Source organism: Oryx dammah, unplaced genomic scaffold (assembly GCF_014754425.2).
Source record: "Oryx dammah isolate SB20612 unplaced genomic scaffold, SCBI_Odam_1.1 HiC_scaffold_13, whole genome shotgun sequence".
NCBI lineage: Eukaryota > Metazoa > Chordata > Mammalia > Artiodactyla > Bovidae > Oryx > Oryx dammah.
This window is the reverse complement of record NW_024070197.1, coordinates 55,944,980-55,964,821: the sequence shown is the minus strand read 5'-3', so window position 1 is coordinate 55,964,821 and position 19,842 is coordinate 55,944,980. Positions and strand designations below refer to the sequence as shown.

Genomic DNA, 19,842 nt, shown 5'->3' with positions numbered 1-19,842 from the left:
TGGAGGAGGAAATGGCCACCCACTCCAGTATTCTTGCCTGGGAAACTTCATGGAGGGAGGAGCCTGGTGGGCCACAGTCCATGGGGTCACAAAAGAGTTAGACCAGACTGAGTGACTAAGCAACAGCGAAAACAATCCCTAATTTAACAATCTGATGAGAGGCTGAGCTGAGTTGGCATTTTTTGTCATGAGATGCTGGAAAGGAGATAAATATCTGTCTCAGGAGGACAGGTGTGGGCACTGACTGGAGGTGAGCATTGGGAGAGAAGGTGTTGGTCCTGAGTAACTAGGAGAACAAGAAATTCCAGAAGGTGAAGCAGTTGGGGGCAATTGGTGATGAATTCTGGTTCAACTTGAAATTGCAGCAGGTAGAGTTCAGAAGAGGCATCAGGACTAGACTGTGGTCTGGAAATCCAGCCACTTGCTCAAACCCAGCAGAGCTACCTTGACTGGTTGCTTATTTTGCAAGGCTAGGAGTTGCTTTCTTATGCACCACTGAGAACAAACCCACTGCATTTTTCCATCCAGAAAATCAGCTGTAAGTCATTTTCACTGCTGGGTGGATGATGGCAGTCCATTCTGTGTGAAGGGAACTGGCATCACTGATGGAGACCCCTCTTAGGCAGAGAGCTTTCATCTTTGGTGCCCCCATCCCCACCACTGCAAAGCACTCAAGGAGACAATAAATGAATCATAGCAATAATAGAACATGAAAGAAGCAAATCTGGGTCTGAGAGCCAGCTCTTTTCTGTTTGTTTGTTTTGTTTTCAGTTCACAAGAACCTTTTATTATCCCTATGTTTTTAAAAAATTCATTTATTTTTAATTGAAGGTATTGAGTTGGTTTCTGCCAAACAACATGAATCAGCCATAGGTATTCCTATGTCCCCTCCCTCTTGAACCTCCCTCCCACCTCCCTCCCCATTCCACCCCTCTAGGTTGTTACAGAGCCTGGGTTTGAGTTCCCCGAGTCATACAGTGGATTCCCACTGGCTATCTATTTTACATATGGTAATGTACATTTCCAGGTTACTGTGAGATCCAACTCTTGCACATCCCAGCTATGTAGCCTTGAATGAGTAATCTCTTGGCATCTCAGTTGCCCATCTTAACATAGGAATATCAATAGTACTGAAGAAATATTCATAAAGGTTTTCACATTCCAGGAGAAATTCATTTTCATTAAAAATTTGACATGAGGGCTTCCCTGGTGGTTCAGTGGTGAAAAATCCACTTGCCAATGCAAGAAACATGGGTTCAATCCCTGGTCTGGGAAGATTCCACCTGCTGCAGAGCAATCAAGCCCTCGAGCTGCAACCACTGAAGCCTGCATGTCTAGAGCCTGTGTTTAGCAACAAGAGAGGCCACCGCAATGAGAAGCCCTGTGTACCACAAGTAGAAAATCGTCCCTACTCACCCAAATTAGAGAAAATCCTTCACAGCAATGAGGGCCCAGCGCAGCCAAAAAATAAAACTTAAAATTATTTTTAAAAATTGACATGAAAGATCTAGCTAAGCTCTGTGATGACCTAGAAGGGGAGATGGAAGGTGGGGTGGGAGGGAGGCACAAGAGGGAGAAGATAAATATACATATATATGTAATTATGGCTGATTCATGTTGTTTCCTGGTGGCTCAGATGGTAAAGAATCAACCTGCCAATCCAGGAGACTTGTGTTCCATCCCTGAGTCGGGAGGAGCCCCTAGAGAAGCGAATGGCAACCCACTCCAATACTCTTGCCTGGAGAATCCAGCGGACAAAGGAGCCTGGTGGGCTACAGTCCATGGGGTTGCAAAGAGTTGGACATGACGGAGCTACTAACACACACCTTGTACAGCAGATACCAATATAACACTGTAAAGCAGTTATCCTGCAATTAAGCAAAAAAGATCTAGCTAATTCCCAGGGGCTCACCACCCAACATCACTGTCTTTTGAGAGTGCCTAAGTCAACACAGGTGGTGTCAGTGGTATAACTGTCAAATATTTTCTCTGCCTGGATTAGAAGCTGAGACGTGTATGGCTCTCAGGGAATTATTAGGTACCTTACAGTTTATTCTCTGTGTCTACCATTTTATTACACCTTAATCTATTTTATAGGGACCAGGCAGAGTCAACATGAGGGTGGCAATCTGGTGGAGTGCTTCAATTTCAAACAAGAGAGGGGAAAGACTTTTCCCCTCTAGCTTTAAACGGTTTTACAGATCATTAACTCTACACCCAGATGACCTTTGTAAGTGGGACAAAGTATGGCAGGTACGTTGGGTTCAAAAGGCTGCAGAGGTGGGGTGGGTCTCAGTGGCAAAGGCAGTTGCGATAAGAAGAGGGAACTGGGCCTGAGGGCGTAGGGGAGGGGACTGGGGAACGGGGAGTGGCAGGGGGCAGCTTTGGGGTCCTCAGCTTCAGCACACGAGTTCCTCGCAGGACGCAGGCCCGCAGTTGGCCCATCTTCCGGTAAATCAAGAGAAACCACCAATCTGGGTTTTCAGGTGGCATTCCTGGGTTTTAGCCTTTGTTTAAATTTTTAAGAAATATACTGTATGGGCCAAGCAAAACACATATTCAGATAGTATCCTCTTATTTGATACACAACAGGTCCTCCATTTGTGTTTGTCTATTCCACTCAGTTCAGTTCAGTCACTCAGTTGTGTCCAACTCTTTGCGACCCCATGAACCGCAGCATGCCAGGCCTCTCTGTCCATCACCAGCTCCCGGAGTCCACCCAAACCCATGTCCATGGAGTCGGTGATGTCATCCAACCATCTCATCCTCTGTCGTCCCCTTCTCTTCCTGCCCTCAATCCCTCCCAGCATCAGGGTCTTCTCAAATGAGTCTGCTCCTCCCATCATGTGGCCAAAGTATTGGAGTTTCAGCTTCAACATCAGTCCTTCCAATGAAGAGAAGTGAAATTCCACTATGAGAATGGGCCCTGGCACCTCTGAAGAGGCCCACCCCCTGAGAAACTCTGCTTTAAGCTGCTGTTGTTCAAAGATATTGACAAAGGGGAGACTTCGAGGAACTTTAGGGAAGGAGAGTCTAGGAGAGATGAGACTGCTGGCAGAAAGCACGGTACTTGGGCAATTCATCACTGTGGTTAGAATGCCTGTGGTGATCTTCTGAGATAAGAACTCAAAATCCTTTTGGTTCTAGGAACCAGAAGTAGCCAATGAAAGGAGTAGCATGGATTTAAAACAAACAGAAACGCAGTTGCTATTTATTTAACACCTGGATGGCAACTGCCATGTGGCAGGCTCTGTTGCAATTACTCTAGTATATAAAATCATTTAATCCTTCGGACAATCTTATGAGGCAGGTCCTAGTATCATCTCACTTTATAGATGAGGAAACTGAGGCACAGAGAGGTAAATTGACTGGCCAAAGTCACACAGCTTATAAGTAGCAGAGCCAGGATTTGGACCCAGGTATTCTGGCTCCAAAATCCAGGCTCTCATCATGTCTTTCTCTGCTGCATTTTCATAGGGAGAATTTTATCTAGTAGTGAAAAATGATGACTTATGGTTTTTCAGACTGTGGAAATAGCTAAAACTGGTTTCAATTCAGTCACTCAGTCGTGTCCGACTCTTTGCTACCCCATGAATCACAGCACGCCAGGCCTCCCTGTCCATCACCAACTCCCGGAGTTCACCCAAACCCATGTCCATCGAGTCGGTGATGCCATCCAACCATCTCATCCTCTGTCCTCCCCTTCTCCTGCCTTCAATCTTTCCCAGCATCAGGGGCTTTTCAAATGGGTCAGCTCTTCACATCAGGTGGCCAAAGTATTGGCGTTTCAGCTTCAACATCAGTCCCTCCAATAAACATCCAGGACTGATCTCCTTTAGGATGGACTGGTTGGACCTCCTTGCAGTCCAAGGGACTCTCAAGAGTCTTCTCCAACACCACAGTTCAAAAGCATCAATTCTTTGGCACTCAGCTTTCTTCACAGTCCAACTCTCACATCTGTACATGACCACTGGAAAAACCGTAGCCTTGACTAGATGGACCTTTGTTGGCAAAGTAATGTCTCTGCTTTTTAATATGCTGTCTACGTTGGTCATAACTTTCCTTCCAAGGAGTAAATATCTTTTAATTTCATGGCTGCAATCACCATCTGCAGTGATTTTGGAGCCCAGAAAAATAAAGTCAGCCACTGTTTCCCCATCTAGGTGCCATGAAGTGATGGGACTGGATGCCATGATCTTAGTTTTCTGAATGTTGAGCTTTAAGCCAACTTTTTCACTCTCCTCTTTCACTTTCATCAAGAGGCTCTTTAGTTATTCTTCGCTTTCTGCCATAAGGGTGGTGTCATCCTCATATCTATAATACTAATTTAAAAATTAGTTGTCAAATCATATGTGTGCTATAATTATAGTTGTTAAAGAACAGTGTATAGGAAAAAAAAAGACTAGAAGAAAAAGCAAGAAAGTTATAAAACTTATGCTAGATTGGTGATATTATGGGTAACTTCTTTTGTTTATCCTGATGTTACTCTTAAAGTTTTATTACTTATATGATGTTTTAACACTATCTAGAAATTGGTAGCTCAGGGGTAAAGAATCTACCTGCCCATGCAGATGTGGGTTTGATTCCTGAGAGGAGATACCCTGCAGAAGGAAATGATAACCCACTTCTGTATTCTTGCCATGGACAGAGGAGCCTGGCAGGAGCCTCCCAGTCCACGGGGTTGCAAAGAGTCTGACACAACTGAGTGACTAAACAGTAACAACAGCAACAAAGAAATCATTTACAGGGTTGCAAATTCTTCCCTCTTCATCCTTTTCTGAATGCAGCTTCCAAGGAACCAGCTTGTGTCCAAGAGCACATGCTGTTAGTCTTGACAGGTGTGTTTCATTCAGGATACCTAGCCTTGAAGAACTCCAGAACTTGAATTATTCACAACTTGCTGACGACTTGACCCAACAAATGATGAGCTATGTTTCTATTCACCAGCTAATCTGGTGCCCCCATACAGCAATAGCATAAAATCCACTTATAGTTATTCCACCAGCTCAGGAACTATGATTCTTAACTCTTCTGAGTTAAAGTGATTCACATTTCCATTTTTCACACAAATTGAGAGACTTTATTAATATTTTAGAATATTTCATAATTTCACATTCACCCCAGTTTTGTAAAACTGAGACTCTAGTACTCGTTGCTTGCTCCAAGCTGATGATTTTCCAGGCCACTAGAGACAGAATGATCTCAAAGGGCATAGCTTAAATGACCCCCAGCAATTCCTCCACCCTCTCTTGGGGTAGGCATCCAACTCAACAGGTGTTTGTTAGGACTTAGACACTAGGAACCCTCGATACTAGTGACATAAGACTGTGTTTTTAAGGCATTAAGGCCAGTGCCCTCTTAAATGCCCATTTAGCCAATACATGCTTTTTGTATGTGTGTAATTTTTTTGCTGTTCTGTATAGCATGTCGGATCTTAGTTCCGCCACCAGGGATCAAACTCTCTCTCCCTGGATTGGAAGTGTAGAGCCTGAACCACTGGCTGCTGGAGAAGTCCCTAACACACGGCTTTTATTGATCACTTACTATATGCCAAGCCCTGTGCTCTGGAAGAATAGAATATTTTATATTCCAGATGTTTATACATCAACCTCTGCCTGGGTTTCAACCTATCTCTGCCATGTCCAGCTAAATGACTTAACCCTTCTGTGTTTCAGTTTCCTCCTCCGTAGAGTGATGATAATAAAATGACTTATCTCCCAGGGTGGGTGGAGTTACTATGTGTGAAGCTGGATGGGTCTTGGTAAGCATTTGAGTCACACTAGGTTTGATAATTTTCAGAGGCTGGTGGTTTAGTTGCTTGGTTGGGTGCGACTCTTTATGACCCTATGGACTATAGCTTACCAGGCTCCTCTGTCCATGGGATTTTCCAGGCAAGAATACTGGAGTGGGTTGCCATTTCCTTCTCCAGGGGATCATCCTGACCCAGGGATTGAAACTGAGTCTCCTGCATTGCAGGCAAATTCTTTACCAACTGAGCTACTATGGGTAAATTATGAAACATTTTGCCTTTTCACAAAGTGTTAGTTGCTCAGTTGTGTCCGACTCTTTGTGTCTAAGCTAATGGACTGTAACTTACCAGGTTCCTCTGTCCATGGAATTCTTCAGGCAAGAATACTGGAGTGGGTTGCCATTCCCTTCTCCAGGAGATCTTCCTAACCCAGGGATTAAACCTGGGTCTCCTGTATTGCAGGCAGATTCTTTACCAGGGAGCCACCAGGGAAAGTAGCTTTCACGAAGGCCCCTGCCTTGTCTTTGGGTTTCTGGAGTGCACAAATGTTACTCTATCTTGACAGGGAGTGGCTTCTCAGCCACCTACATTCTCAAGGCCCTCTGGCCCCTGCACAGCCCTAAGACACCAGGGTTAGCATAGCCTGATCGTTCACACCGCAGATCAGAAACGATGTCTGGGTTAGAGCCACAATACTGGTAACAGTCATGTATGATACGCTTGGCTTTTTGCAGAGCATTCTCTGTCTTGTTGACTTCCAAATCAGCCTAGGAGGGAGGAACCGTTATAACCCTTCTTCCCAGATGAATAAGTGGAGGCTCTGCACTACTTTATGTAATGTTACCCAAGGCTCAGACATGGTGGAGGCAGAATCAAGCAGGTGGAATCTTAACCGAAATGTTTAGCTATCAGTAGAGGTGAACTTTCTATCTACCAAGATCAAGCATGTAAACACCTGAAATTCAGGAAGAATGTCATGTACCTAGTATTATTTTCTTAAAAAAAAAAGATTTATTATAGTAATTCCAGGCACTATTAAGCACATCACAAATGATAACTGATGTAGGCATCGTTATCAAGCCCATTTTAGAGACGAGGAACCTGAGGCACAGAGAGGTTAAATAACTCAAGCAGGGTTGCAGAGGTGGGGGGCCAGGTTCACAACCAAGCCCAATTTACCTTGATTCATGGACCTAACATTCTAGGTTCCTAGGCAATATGATGCTTTACAGCATTGGATTTTACTTTCACCACCAGTTCAGTTCAGTTCAGTCATTCAGTCGTGTCCGACTCTTTGTGATCCCATGGACTGCAGCATGCCAGGCCTCCCTGTCCATCACCAACTCCCAGAGTTTGCTCAAACTCATGTCCATTGAGTCAATGATGCCATCCAACCATCTCATCCTCTGTCATCCTCTTCTCTTCCTTCCTTCAATCTTTCTCAGCATCAGGGTCTTTTCCAGTGACTCAGTTCTTTGCATCAGGTGGCCAAAGCATTGGAGTTTCAGCTTCAGCATCAGTCCTTCCAATGAATATTCAGGACTGATTTGCTTAAGGATTGACTGGTTGGATCTCCTTGCAGTCAAGGGACTCTCAAGAGTCTTCTCCAACACCACAGTTCAAAAGCATCAATTCTTCAGGGCTCAGCTTTCTTTATAGTCCAGCTCTCACACCCATACATGATGACTAGAAAAACCAAAGCTTTGACTAGACGGACCTTTGTCCACAAGGTATGTCTCTGCTTTTCAATGTGCTATCTAGGTTGGTATAACTTTTCTTCCAAGGACCGAGTGTCTTTTGACTTCAAGGCTGCAGTCACCATCTGCAGTGATTTTGGAGTCCCCCAAAATAAAGTCTGTCACTGTTTCCACTGTTTCCCCATCTATTTGCCATGAAGTGAGGGGGCTGGATGTCATGACCATAGTTTTCTGAAAGTTGAGTTTTGAGTTCACTTTTTCACTCTCCTCTTTCACTTTCATCAAGAGGCTCTTTAGTTCACCACCAGATACATCCACAACTGAGCATTATTTCCACTTTGGCCCAGCCTCTTCATTCTTTCTGGGGCTATTAGTAATTGCCCTCCACTCTTCCCAGTAGCATATCAGACACCTTGGGTGTGCTTATCTTCCAGGGTCTTATCTTTTTGCCTTTTCATGCTGTTCATGGGGTTCTTGCAGTAACAGTACTAGGGTGGTTTGCCATTTCCTCCTCCAGTGGACCACGTTTTGTCAGAACTCTTCATTATGACCTGTTCAACTTGGGTGGCCTTGCATGGCATAGCCAAAGCTTCATTGAGTTATGCAAGCCTCTTCACCATGACAAGACTGTGATCCATGAAGGGGTTTTAAAAATTAATTAATTAACTTTGGCTGCATCAGGTCTCAGCTGAGGCATGTGGGAGCTTTGCTGTGTCATAGAGGATCTTTTGCTGCAGTGCACAGATTCTCTAGTTGTGGCCCATGGGCTTTGTTGCCCTGCAGTATGTGGGATCTTAGTTCCCTGACCAGGGATTGAACCTGCAATTCTTGTATTGCAAGATGTATTCTTAACCACTGGATCACTAGGGAAGTCCCTCCAGGCAGGTGTTGTTAGCTTTAAAGTCAGATATCTTTTCTAATCACTTGCATATTGATCCTTGAGTTGATTGTCAGTGTGCTATCTGATTTCCTGAACTTTCTGATTTTTAGGGGCATACCTGACTGTAGCCCCCAGTGGCTGACAAGGCATTTCCTTCAGAGTTTACAGGAAAGACCACCTGGCACAGCCATTGTGAATATGATCTCTTATCTTTAGAGCTGTAGAGACTTAGTAATTGTTACACATTTATTCTGATATGGCTCAAAGGGTGAGTTTATGTCCACAATGTCTTAAAATGATATCTTAAAATTTCAGATATCTCTGTTTTGTACTTATGGGTATAAACCAACTTTTCTAGAGTCCATAATATACTCCAAGTGGGTGGGGTAGACTCCCATAGCAAATTCTGAGATTTTGCCCCCATCCCCACGCTCTGCTGATGCCTAGCCCTGCGTCGCAGGAAGTGGGGGCCCCACCCCCTAATGTCAGGGGCCAGAAGTGAACCATTGGTGGGGCACAGGGTGTGGGCAAAGACCACAGTTGGGAGTGTGTGTCTCAGCCGAGCACTTTGGATTAGGTTCCTTGATTCCCAACATGGAAGAAACTTACATCGATACTCTGAACCCTGAAAAGCTGTTACGATGCCCTTATGATAAAAACCACCAGATCAGGGCCTGCAGGTTTCCTTATCAACTTATCAAGTGCAGAAAGAATCATCTTGATGTCGCAGACAAACTGGCAACTTGTCCTTCAGTGCTAGCCATCAGGTTCCTTGGGCTGAAATCAGTCATCACATCTCAAGCTGTGATGACAAAAGTTGTATTGAGCAGGATGTAGTCAACCTAGATGGCATATTGAAAAGCAGAGACATTACTTTGCCAACAAAGGTCCGTCTAGTCAAGGCTATGGTTTTTCCAGTAGTCATGTATGGATGTGAGAGTTGGACTGTGAAGAAAGCTGAGCACTGAAGAATTGATGCTTTTGAACTGCGGTGTTGGAGAAGACTCTTGAGAGTCCCTTGGACTGCAAGGAGATCCAACCAGTCCATGCTGAAGGAGATCAGCCCTGGGATTTCTTTGGAAGGAATGATGCTAAAGCTGAAATTCCAGTACTTTGGCCACCTCATGCAAAGAGTTGACTCATTGGGAAAGACTCTGATGCTGGGAGGGATTAGGGGCAGGAATAAAAGGGGATGACAGAGGATGAGATGGCTGGATGGCATCACATACTCGATGGACGTGAGTCTGAGTGAACTCCAGGAGTTGGTGATGGACAGGGAGGCCTGGAGTGCTGCTGTTTATGGGGCTGCAAAGAGGCAGGCATGACTGAGCGACTGAACTGAACTGAACTGAGTCAACCAAACTAGGAACCTTGGACAAGAGACTGGCTGAGAGCACATGGCAGTGCCCTCCTTGCCATGAAGACTGGGATAAAGGTTTGTGGGAACCGACCAGCACCCCATTTGCCTGGGGCACAACCAACTTCTGTGGCATTGCAAGTAACATAGTTATGGAGCATATGAGTAACCTGGCCTCAGGCATACACGTTCCCAAGTCTCTGCCATATGTTCTGCCATGGAAAAACAATGGAAATTCACAGTAACAACAATTAATTAAATGTCAGACCCTGGAAGACTCTTGCTTCTTCCTGCTACAGTGGGTTCTTCACTTCTTTCTCCTAAGCTAATTATAGAAGGATAAACTGTCTGTGACTTTCACACTGACAAGTACTTCTCCCTGACCCTTTGAGTTCTTACTCATTTGTTGCAAGAAAGAAGCCTCATGCTCAGAAGAACTGTTTCAAATAAACCATCATTGTAGATAGCTTGATAATTTGGTTAAGTGCCTGCATCCCAAGATCAGAATTCATATCCCGTTCCACATTAATGAAACAGAATTATCTAAATTTACCTTAAGTTCAGTTAATTTCAGTCACTCAGGCGTGTCTGACTCTTTGCGACCCCATGGACGGCAGCACACCAGGCCTCCCTATCTATCACCAACTTCCAGAGCTTGCTCACACTCATGAGCATCGAGTCAGTGATGCCATCCAACCATCTCATCCTCTGTCCTCCCCTTCTCCTCCTGCATTCCATCTTTCCCAGCATGAGGGTCTTTTCCAATGACTCAGTTCTTCACATCAGATGGCCAAAGTATTGGAGTTTCAGCTTCAGCATCAGTCCTTCCAATGAATATTCAGGGCTGAATTCCTTTACGATGGACTGGTTGGACCTCCTTGCAGTCCAAGGGACTCTCAAGAGTCTTCTCCAGCACCACAATTCAAAAGCATCAATTCTTCAGGGCTCAGCTTTCTTCATAGTCCAACTCTCACACCCATACAAGGCTAGTGGAAAAACCATAGCTTTGACTAGATGGACCTTTGTTGGCAAAGTAATGTCTCTGATTTTTAATATGCTGTCTAACTTGGTCATAGCTTTTCTTCCAAGGAGCAAGCATCTTTTAATTTAATGGCTGCATTCATCATCTGCAGTGATTTTGGAGCCCCCCCAAATAAAGTCTCTGACTATTTCCATTGTTTCCCCATCTAGTTGCCATGAAGTGATGGGACCAGATGTCATGAACTTAGTTTTTTGAATGTTGAGTCTTAAGCCAACTTTTTCACTTTCATCAAGAGGCTCTTTAGTTCTTCTTCACTTTCTGCCATAAGGGTGGTGTCATCTGCATATCTGAGGTTGTTGATATTTCTCTGGGCAATCTTGATTCCAGCTTGTGCTTCCTCCAGCCCAGCGTTTCTCATGATGTACTCTGCATGTAAGTTAAATAAGCAGGGTGACAATATACAGCCTTGATGTACTCCTTTCTCTATTTGGAACCAATCATTGTTCCATGTCCATTTGTACTCTTGCTTCTTGACCTGCATACAGATTTCTCAGGAGGCAGGTCAGGTGGTCTGGTATTCCCGTCTCTTTCAGAATTTTCCACAGTTTGTTGTGATCCACACAAAGACTTTGGTGTAGTCAATAAAGCAGAAGTAGATGTTTGTCTGGAACTCTCTTGCTTTTTCGATGATCCAACAGATGTTGGAAATTTGATCTTTGGTTCCTCTGCCTTTCCTAAATCCAGCTTGAACATCTGGAAGTTCACAGTTCACATATTGTTAAAGCCTGGCTTGGAGAATTTTGAGCACTACTTTGCTATTTTGTGAGATGAGTGCATTTGTGTGGTAGTTTGAGCATTTTTGGCATTGCCTTTCTTTGGGATTGGAATGAAACTGACCTTTTCCAGTGTGGTCACTGCTGAGTTTTCCAAATTTGCTGGCATGTTGAGTGCAATGCTTTCACAGCATCATCTTTTAGGATTTGAAATAGCTCAACTGGAATTCCATCACCTCCACTAGCTTTGTTTGTAGTGATGCTTCCTAAGGCCCATTTGACTTCACACTCCAGGATGTCTGGCTCTAGGTGAGTGATCACACCATCATGGTTATCGAGGTCTTGAAGATCTTTTTTGTACAGTTCTTCTGTGTATTCTTGGCACCTCTTCTTAATATCTTCTGCTTCTGTTAGGTCCAGACCATTTCTGTCCTTTATCGTGCCCATCTTTGCATGAAATGTCCCCCTTGGTATCTTTAATTTTCTTGAAAAGATCTCTAGTCTTTCCCATTCTATTATTTTTCTCTATTTCTTTGCATTGATCACTGAGGAAAGCTTTCTTATCTCTCCTTGCTATTCTTTGGAACTCTGCACTCAAATGGGTATATCTTTCCTTTTCTCCTTTGCTTTTAGCTTCTCTTCTTTCTCAGCTATCTGTAAGGCCTCCTCAGACAACCATTTTGCCTTTCTTTTTCTTGGGGATGGTCTTGATCACTGCCTCTTGTACAATGTCATGACCCTCTGTTCATAGTTCTTCAGGCATTCTCTCTGTCAGATCTAATCCCTTGAATCTATCTGTCACTTCCATTGTATAATTCTAAGGAATTTGATTTAGATCATACCTGAATGGTCTAGTGGTTTTCTCTACTTTCTTCAATTTAAGGCTGAATTTGGCAATACGGAATTCATGATCTGATCCAGTCAGCTACCGGTCTTGTTTTTGCTGACTGTATAGAGCTTCTCCATCTTTGGCTGCAAAGAATATAATCAATCCGATTTTGGTATTGACCATCTGGTGATGTCCATGTGTAGAGTCTTCTCTTCTGTTGTTGGAAGAGGGTGTTTGATAAGACCAGTGCGTTCTCTTGGCAAAACTGTATTAGCCTTTGACCTGCTTTGTTTTGTACTCCAAGGCCAAATTTTCCCAGTACTCCCGGTATTTCTTGACTTCCTACTTTTGCATTCCAGTCCCCTGTAATGAAAAGGACATCTTTTTTTGGTGACTTTAACTCAGATGACCATTATATCTATTATTGTGGGCAAGAATCCCTTAGAAGAAATGGAGTAGCCATCATAGTCAACAAAAGAGTCTGAAATGCAGTACTTGGATGCAATCTCAAAAATGACAGAATGACCTCTGTTGGTTTCCAAGGCAAACCATTCAATATCACGGTAATCCAAGTCTATGCCCCAACCAGCAATGCTGAAGAAGCTGAAGTTCAACGGTTCTATCAAGACCTACAAGACCTTCTAGAACTAACACTCAAAAAAGTTACCTTAAAGGATCCAACTAAAGCAGGCAAGAAATTTGGATTGGAAAAAAGTAACTGTGTATTTGTATTCTCTGAAGCACATGGACCAAATTCCTTCTAGTGTTTACAGGAATGGACTTTTTCTGATTAGTGAAAAAAAAATTCTGAGATTTGACATATGTTTTGCACATGATCTAATCCTCTGATTTCACAAAGCAGTGCCCTTAGGGATTTCTATCTGGTTTCTGTTGCAGGTATCTTCCTAGGGTTCAGTGGTTTGGGAGAAGGCCATGGCTAGGGGAAAGCTTCAAGGAGGTGAGTGGGGCAGGTGGCTAGGAGTCTTCATCTTTCATAATTCAGAAGAAATTGGACCCTGTGGGTAGCCCCTGCTATTGTCCTGGGTCCACTTTGAAGCAGGACCTGACATTTTGTTATATCTTTAAAAAGAAAACCCAACTCCAACCTGTTAGCTTGTAATGAAAATTTTACTGAAGATTGTATGCAGTGTGGAGGTTATTACATCAAACACTACACGTAGAGATGAGTAAAAAAGCTTCTGTCGGATGTCTTGGTTTTCTCTGCTACATTCTTTGACCACCTGGACCACTTCCCTTCATCAGCATTTCTCCTTCCATGTATGTCCGCACCTCAAATTTTTTCTTCCTCACCTCCATTTTTTTTTTAATAAGGAGAAATTTGTCTGTTGTGGCTTCTCTGCCCATTTTCCACTTAGCAAAGGAGAAAACGTCCTCAAGACCCACTCTCTACAGAGAGCATGGACCATCATGAACAGCATGCAGTGAGTTTTTCTTCAATAACTTCTCCTGCCATTTTAGTCTGAGCCCATCTTGTATTGTTTTGGCCCCTTGCAGGTTGCGATTCCGGGTTTGGCCATGGTTTGGCCAAGTATCTGGACGAGCTGGGCTTCACTGTATTTGCCGGAGTTCTGGATGAACAGGGGTCCGGAGCAGAGGAATTACGAAGAACCTGCTCCAAGCGTCTCTCTGTGCTCCAGCTGAACATCACCAACACTCAGGAGATAAAAGAGGCCTACAGCAAAGTGAAGGAGAAGGTGCAGAACAAAGGTACTGCCTTCAGCTACCTGTGCCCTTGACTGCCCTCCACCCTCCTTGCAAATGCCCGACACTGCTTCTAGCCTCTAATTACCACTTCCCTCTAGTCTCTGATGGCACCTGGAGACCCCTGCACTGAGCCCCTGCCCCTTGCTGGGACCTCGTGCATATATGAAGACATTGGGAAGGAGTCAGGCATGGTCCTTCCTCGGAACTTACAGAATTCTCCATCTCTTTCCCTGCAACCTCTGCTCAGTCACTCTCCTGTTACTTGCTGCCCCTCCACATGTCTTTCCTCTTACTGATACTAACATGTATTAGAATTGAAGTAGCTTCATAATGGCTGTCTTCCCTTAGCCCCTGCCTTCCTCTTCCTCTCCCTTCACAGCCAAGCTCTTTGGAATCCTGCTGCTCTGTGTTCACTTCTTGACACATCTCCTTAAATGGTCTTGCCAAGGGAATCAGTCTGTGTTATCCTGAACACCAAGCTCTTAACTTCTCTGCAGTGTTTGAATGTGTTGATTATCCTCCCCTCCTTGGGCTTTGGGGGTCTCCAGCCACATCTTGTCCTCTAAGTTCTCTGATCATTCTTTCTGCTTCTCTTATATGAACCTCCTTCCTCTGCCCACTGTGCCAGTCCCCTAAGTGTGAGTGTTTCTGAGGGCTCCGTCCTCAGACCCCACTCCAAGTTTCCTGGGCTATCCTGTTTCTCTTCCTATGCCAGGACTTTTCACCTGGGAAGTGTCTTAAAATACCTATGTGTGGACCCAGGATGGGCTATGTAATTTAGGGGATGCAGTGCAAAATTGCAAGTTATGTGGGGCCCCTTGCTTACAAAATGTTTAAGATGTTAAGGTAATGCCAGTGGAAAATTAAATGAAGCTTGAGAACTTTCTGAAGCACAGGTCACACATCTGTGATTCCCACGAGGCCTGGGGACTTTTCCCAGCAGATTAAGTCAGTATCTACAGACAGTAACTCAGCAGATCCTTCCACAGCAAGGCTGGTACTGGTGCTCTCCTTTTGCTGGGAAGGTCTACCATAAAGAAGATCCCATTTGGGGGTATTAGCACATTTTAAAGGTCCTCCAGCAATGCTAATACTCTGCCAGAGTTGAGAAACACTGCTATTTAATCCAGTAATTTCTGAGTCTGTGTTAACAACCTAGCCCTCTCTTCAATGTAAGGACCTATAGGCATATACAACTGGTTACCAGATATCCCGCCTCAATTTGTCAAAAACAGACCTCATTATTTTTTCCTCTGCTTCTAGTCTGCAAATCAGTTTCCCCTCCTGCATCCGATGACGGAGGCACTGGCTCAGACACCAGCTGCGCTTAGTTGCTCAGTCATGTCTGACTCTGTGACCCCATGGACTGTAGCCTGCCAGGCTCCTCTGTCTAGGGGCAGTCTGCAGGCAAGAATACTGGAGTGGGTTGCCATGCCCTCCTCCAGGGGATCTTCTCAATCCAGGGATCAAACCCAGGTATCCTGCAGACGAATTCTTTACTGTCTGAGCCACCAGGGAAGCCCAGGCACTGCCGCCTAATCAGTCATTCAAGCCAAACAACCTGGGGTCACTTGGGCCTGCAACTTACCCTTGATTTCTGCATCCTGTTGGTCCCGAGTCCTGTCAGTTCTGTGTCCTAGATCTTTATCATCCCGCCCCTTCTTATTATTCAGGGGTAGCTATGGTTTAACTGGGACCCTCATCTCCCACCTGAGCTCTCTTTGTAATCGGATTTCCTTCCCCATTTCTTTCCAGATGGAGAGTGGTCTTTACAATGTGCACATCTTAGAGTATCATCCATCTCCTTTGATAAACTGAGCCTCTGTGTCTTGGGCTCCTCCCATGAGCCAGGCATATGCTTTGTCTCACTGAGCGGTTCTGTGGTCCTCCATTCACCATCAAACACCTTCACAGGGATTCTAAGACCTTTCAGGAGAATAGCCCTTGCCAAAACCTTCATCTGCAGTATCTGCTGTTCCACTCAGTAAATGATGAATGGTTTCCAGAATAGAATGTTCTAGTTCATGGCTTTGTACTTTCAGCTTCCTCTTATCCAAACTTCCCTCTTGCCTCAAATTCATTTCTCTAGACTTTTGCCTTTGTCCAACCACACACTCTGCAGGAGATCTAGCTCAAACATAACAGTAATCCAGGTCTACGTCATTCACTTCCTCTTCTGGAAACTCACTCTTTACCCCTTGCACACACCCTCGTTACTGGATTATTATACAAATATGTCCATCTCCCACTCCTCACCACAGGTTTCTTAAGAACCAAAACTATGTTTCCATCAGGATTCTTTCAGATACAAGTGACATAACCAATTCAAAACTGCTAAAGCATAGTTTAGTTCAGATGTTAAGAAAGAAGATTCATAGTTCAGTTCAGTCGCTCAGTTGTGTCTGACTCCCTGTGACCCCATGAACCGCAAGATGCCAGGCCTCCCTGTCCATCACCAAATCCCAGAGTTTACAAAACTCGTGTCCATTGAGTCAGTGATTCCATCCAACCATCTCATCCTCTGTCGCCCTCCTTTCCTCCTGCCTTCAATCTTTCCCAGCATCAGAATATTTTCAAATGAGTCAGCTCTTTGCATAAAGGGAATGCATTTTGCTTACATAACTAAAAGGCATGTCTGGATCCAGGCACTCAGGCAATGTCATCAGGACCCAGCCTCTCTTAATCAGATTTGCTTTCTCCTGTTCTGGCTTCACTTGGGGGTTTTCCATGAAGGCCTCAAGGACTTCCTCCTTATATCCTCTTCACAACTGATCTACCCAGAAAAAAAGAAACTAATATAGTTGTTTTCTAGAAAGGTCATTTTCCTGGCCTTGTCTTTTGCTGTCCCTTTTATTGACCTGATGGTGTCTTGTTAGGAGATATTCAATAAACACCATCTAGAGAGGCCCAGCGGGACAGTATTGGTCATAGTGAATGATAAAGTAGTACTTCTTGAAATGCTATAACAATGCAATCCCAGTGTCCTGGGATGAAAGGATCCAATCAGTACGCTTTCCAAGGTGTGAGCATTTGGAAAACGCTTTACATGCTGTTTTGGGGCCTGCGTTCTGGAGAACAGTCCTTACTGAGGCAGAGTTACCAATATACCAATTCAACACCAATACAGAATTACCTGTTCTCGAGGTCTCTCTCGACTTCAGCCTCTCAAGTCAAACAGAAAGTGGAGCAGTAGAACAGGTTCATTTAAAATCACAAAGAAGGATGTTTGCTAAAGAACCCTCTGGGCCACGTGGATAAACCAGAAAACCTCAGCTCCTGTAACAGGGCCAGCAACCGTGCGGTGTCCCTACATAGCAGATTTTAAAATTAGTATGAACACATTGTTCGTTATTGCCCTGGTATCGCGTATTCAATCGTGTCTGACCCTTTGTGACCCGCTAAGGACTATCGCCTGGCAGGTTCCTTGGTGTGTGGGATTCTCCAGGTGGGAATAGTGCAGTGGGCTGCTGCGCCCTCCTCCAGGTGGATCTTCCTGACCCAGGGATTGAACCTGTGTCTCCTGTATCGCTTGCATGGCTGGTGGATTCTTTTAACGTGAGCCATCGGGGAAACCCTTTGTTCGTTATTAATATTAATTTTTAAAAAACTATTATGAAGCCCTACGGGTATAATAGGTTTATTGGCCAGCTTAGAATTCTATGGCAGGAGTTGGCAAGCTGTGGCCCTGCCTCTTTTTTTTTTTAACATTTTACTTTGAAAAATAGTAGATTCACTCTTTGCCAAGCCTCCCCCAGTATTAATATCTTGTGTAACTATAGTACAATATCAAAATCAGGAAATTGGCATTGGTGTAATCCCCTGAGTTCATTCAGATTTCATCAGCTATACATGCAAGTGCATGTGTGTGTGTGTGTGTATGTGTGTGTGTGTGTATGTGTGTGTGCTTGCTTACAATTTCATAACGTGTAGTTTTGTGCAGTATCACCCCACTCAAAATACAGAACTGTTCCATCACCACCAGACCCTCTCACGTTACCTCTGAAGAGCCATATTCTCATCCTTAACCTGCTCTCTGTCTCTTTAACTTTGACATTTAAAGAGTATTTTATAAAGATGTATCGATTGTTATATAGATCTGCCACCTGTTTTTGTATATCCTGTGAGCTCAGGATCGTGTTTATATTTTCAAATGGTTAAAAGAAATCAGAAGAAGATTTTTTGGACACATAAAAATTATACGGGATACAAATGTCAACATCCCTATTGGAACGCAGCCACTCCCGTTCATTTACAGATTGCTGTGGCTGCTCACACCGTAATGGCAGAGTTGAGTGAGTAGGACTTGCAATGTTAAAGCATTTACTATCCAGCCTTTTACAGGATATGTTTGCTGGTCCCTGTTATAGGGCATTCTCAAGCTGCCACCTGTATGTTTGACTGGTCAAAGGTATGCATCAGGCTGAGTCAATTAAAACCATCACTTGGAGGGATTAGCTGGAGGCATCCTCTCCTCCTATCACCAACCTCCTAATAGCTGTAGAGCTCTTACTGCGTGCCAGGCATCCTCTCACTTACAGCTCCCAGTCATTACTGCATGTAAATGTCAGACCACCAACTCAGCTGTGCAAGAAATGTAACTTTATTTTCTATAAGTCAACTTAATTTCTATCTTGAGCCACATGGTGAAAACCATGTCAGTCGTTTGGAGCTTTCTCTCATTTCCCCAGGGTGGCGTCCTAGATTCCTAGGGGTGGGACATTACGTCTTTGATGGCCAGAGCTTCCTGCTGGACTCTGCTGAGATGGCCAATTCTCTGTCCAGTCCTCATGCGGGTTGGCTGCCACTTGCCTCTTTGAAGTTAGGGCTGGTGTCTGCTGCCATTCTGTGCCTTTCCTAGCATGGAGGCTCATTCTGCTTCTCTATATCCCGGTGGTTCTCACACATGGGCACGCAGCTCACACTTGGGCACGTTATGTCACAATGCTGAGCTTCAACAGTAATTTCTGATTGTTAGTTTCTGATCCAGCAGGTCTGAGATGGGGCTCCAGTATTTGCGTTTCTAACAAGTTCCCAGTTGTTGCTGCTGGTCTGGACCACACATTGAGAACCACTGGTCTAAACCCTGCAGTGGCTCAGGGAACTCAGAGGACCTGCTTCAGGTCTATCTAGCAGAACATGCCCCGGATCCTGTCGCTTCTATTTCTCCCAGGGGACTCACTTGTGCTCCAGACCCTCCTCCCCACAAAGCACATGGAGTTTCTGGGTTACCACTCTCCTGCCATTTAGGGCAATGACTCCGAAGCTTGGTTGGACACTGGAATCATCTATGTAGGGAATTTAAAAAATGGCTAATCCCCTTTCTTGACTACCCCACAGTGGCTGATCTAATTGGCTGTGGTATGGCCTGGGTGTCAGGGTTTTAAAAAGCTCCCCAGATGATTTTAATGTGTAGTCAAGGCTGAAAAACCAGTTGTGGACACTGGTTCTCCAAGTGAGGTCCAGGCCTGTAGTGTCAGCATTACCTGGGAACTTGCTAGAGATGCAGGTTGTCAGGCCTCACCCCAGACATCCCCAATCAGTTTCTCTGGAGTTGGATCCTAGCCACTTGTGTGTAAACAAGCTCTCCTTGTGATTCCAGTCAGTCAAGGGGATCAGGCTGACTGGGGAAGGGAGCAGAGCTCAAGGACTCTGCAGTCTTCTTAGCTCTTGGCATTTCTGCTCTAAGTTTCCTGTTTCCCTGTACTAGGGGAACTTTTCTAGTCAAAGGAAAAGGAAGACAGAATCTTATTTTGTTGTACTGCAGGTAAGCCACATTGTCTTAAATCTGCATGTCCTAGAGACATCATTCTGTCTCCACATACTCCTTTGAGGGAGAAACACGAGGCAGAC

General features: G+C 44.5%; 1 protein-coding gene and 1 pseudogene across 1 annotated transcript in view; both read left to right on the top strand.

Annotated features, from left to right (window-relative positions):
• HSD17B2 (hydroxysteroid 17-beta dehydrogenase 2) overlaps positions 1-19,842 on the top strand; it is a 90,682-nt gene that overhangs the window by 48,243 nt on the left and 22,597 nt on the right. Inside the window, exon 2 of the mRNA XM_040254062.1 lies at positions 13,783-13,995. Within this exon, the coding sequence (XP_040109996.1) occupies positions 13,783-13,995 (213 nt within the window). The remainder of the gene's footprint in view (positions 1-13,782; positions 13,996-19,842) is intronic.
• On the top strand, positions 8,921-9,928 carry LOC120873245 (annotated as a pseudogene).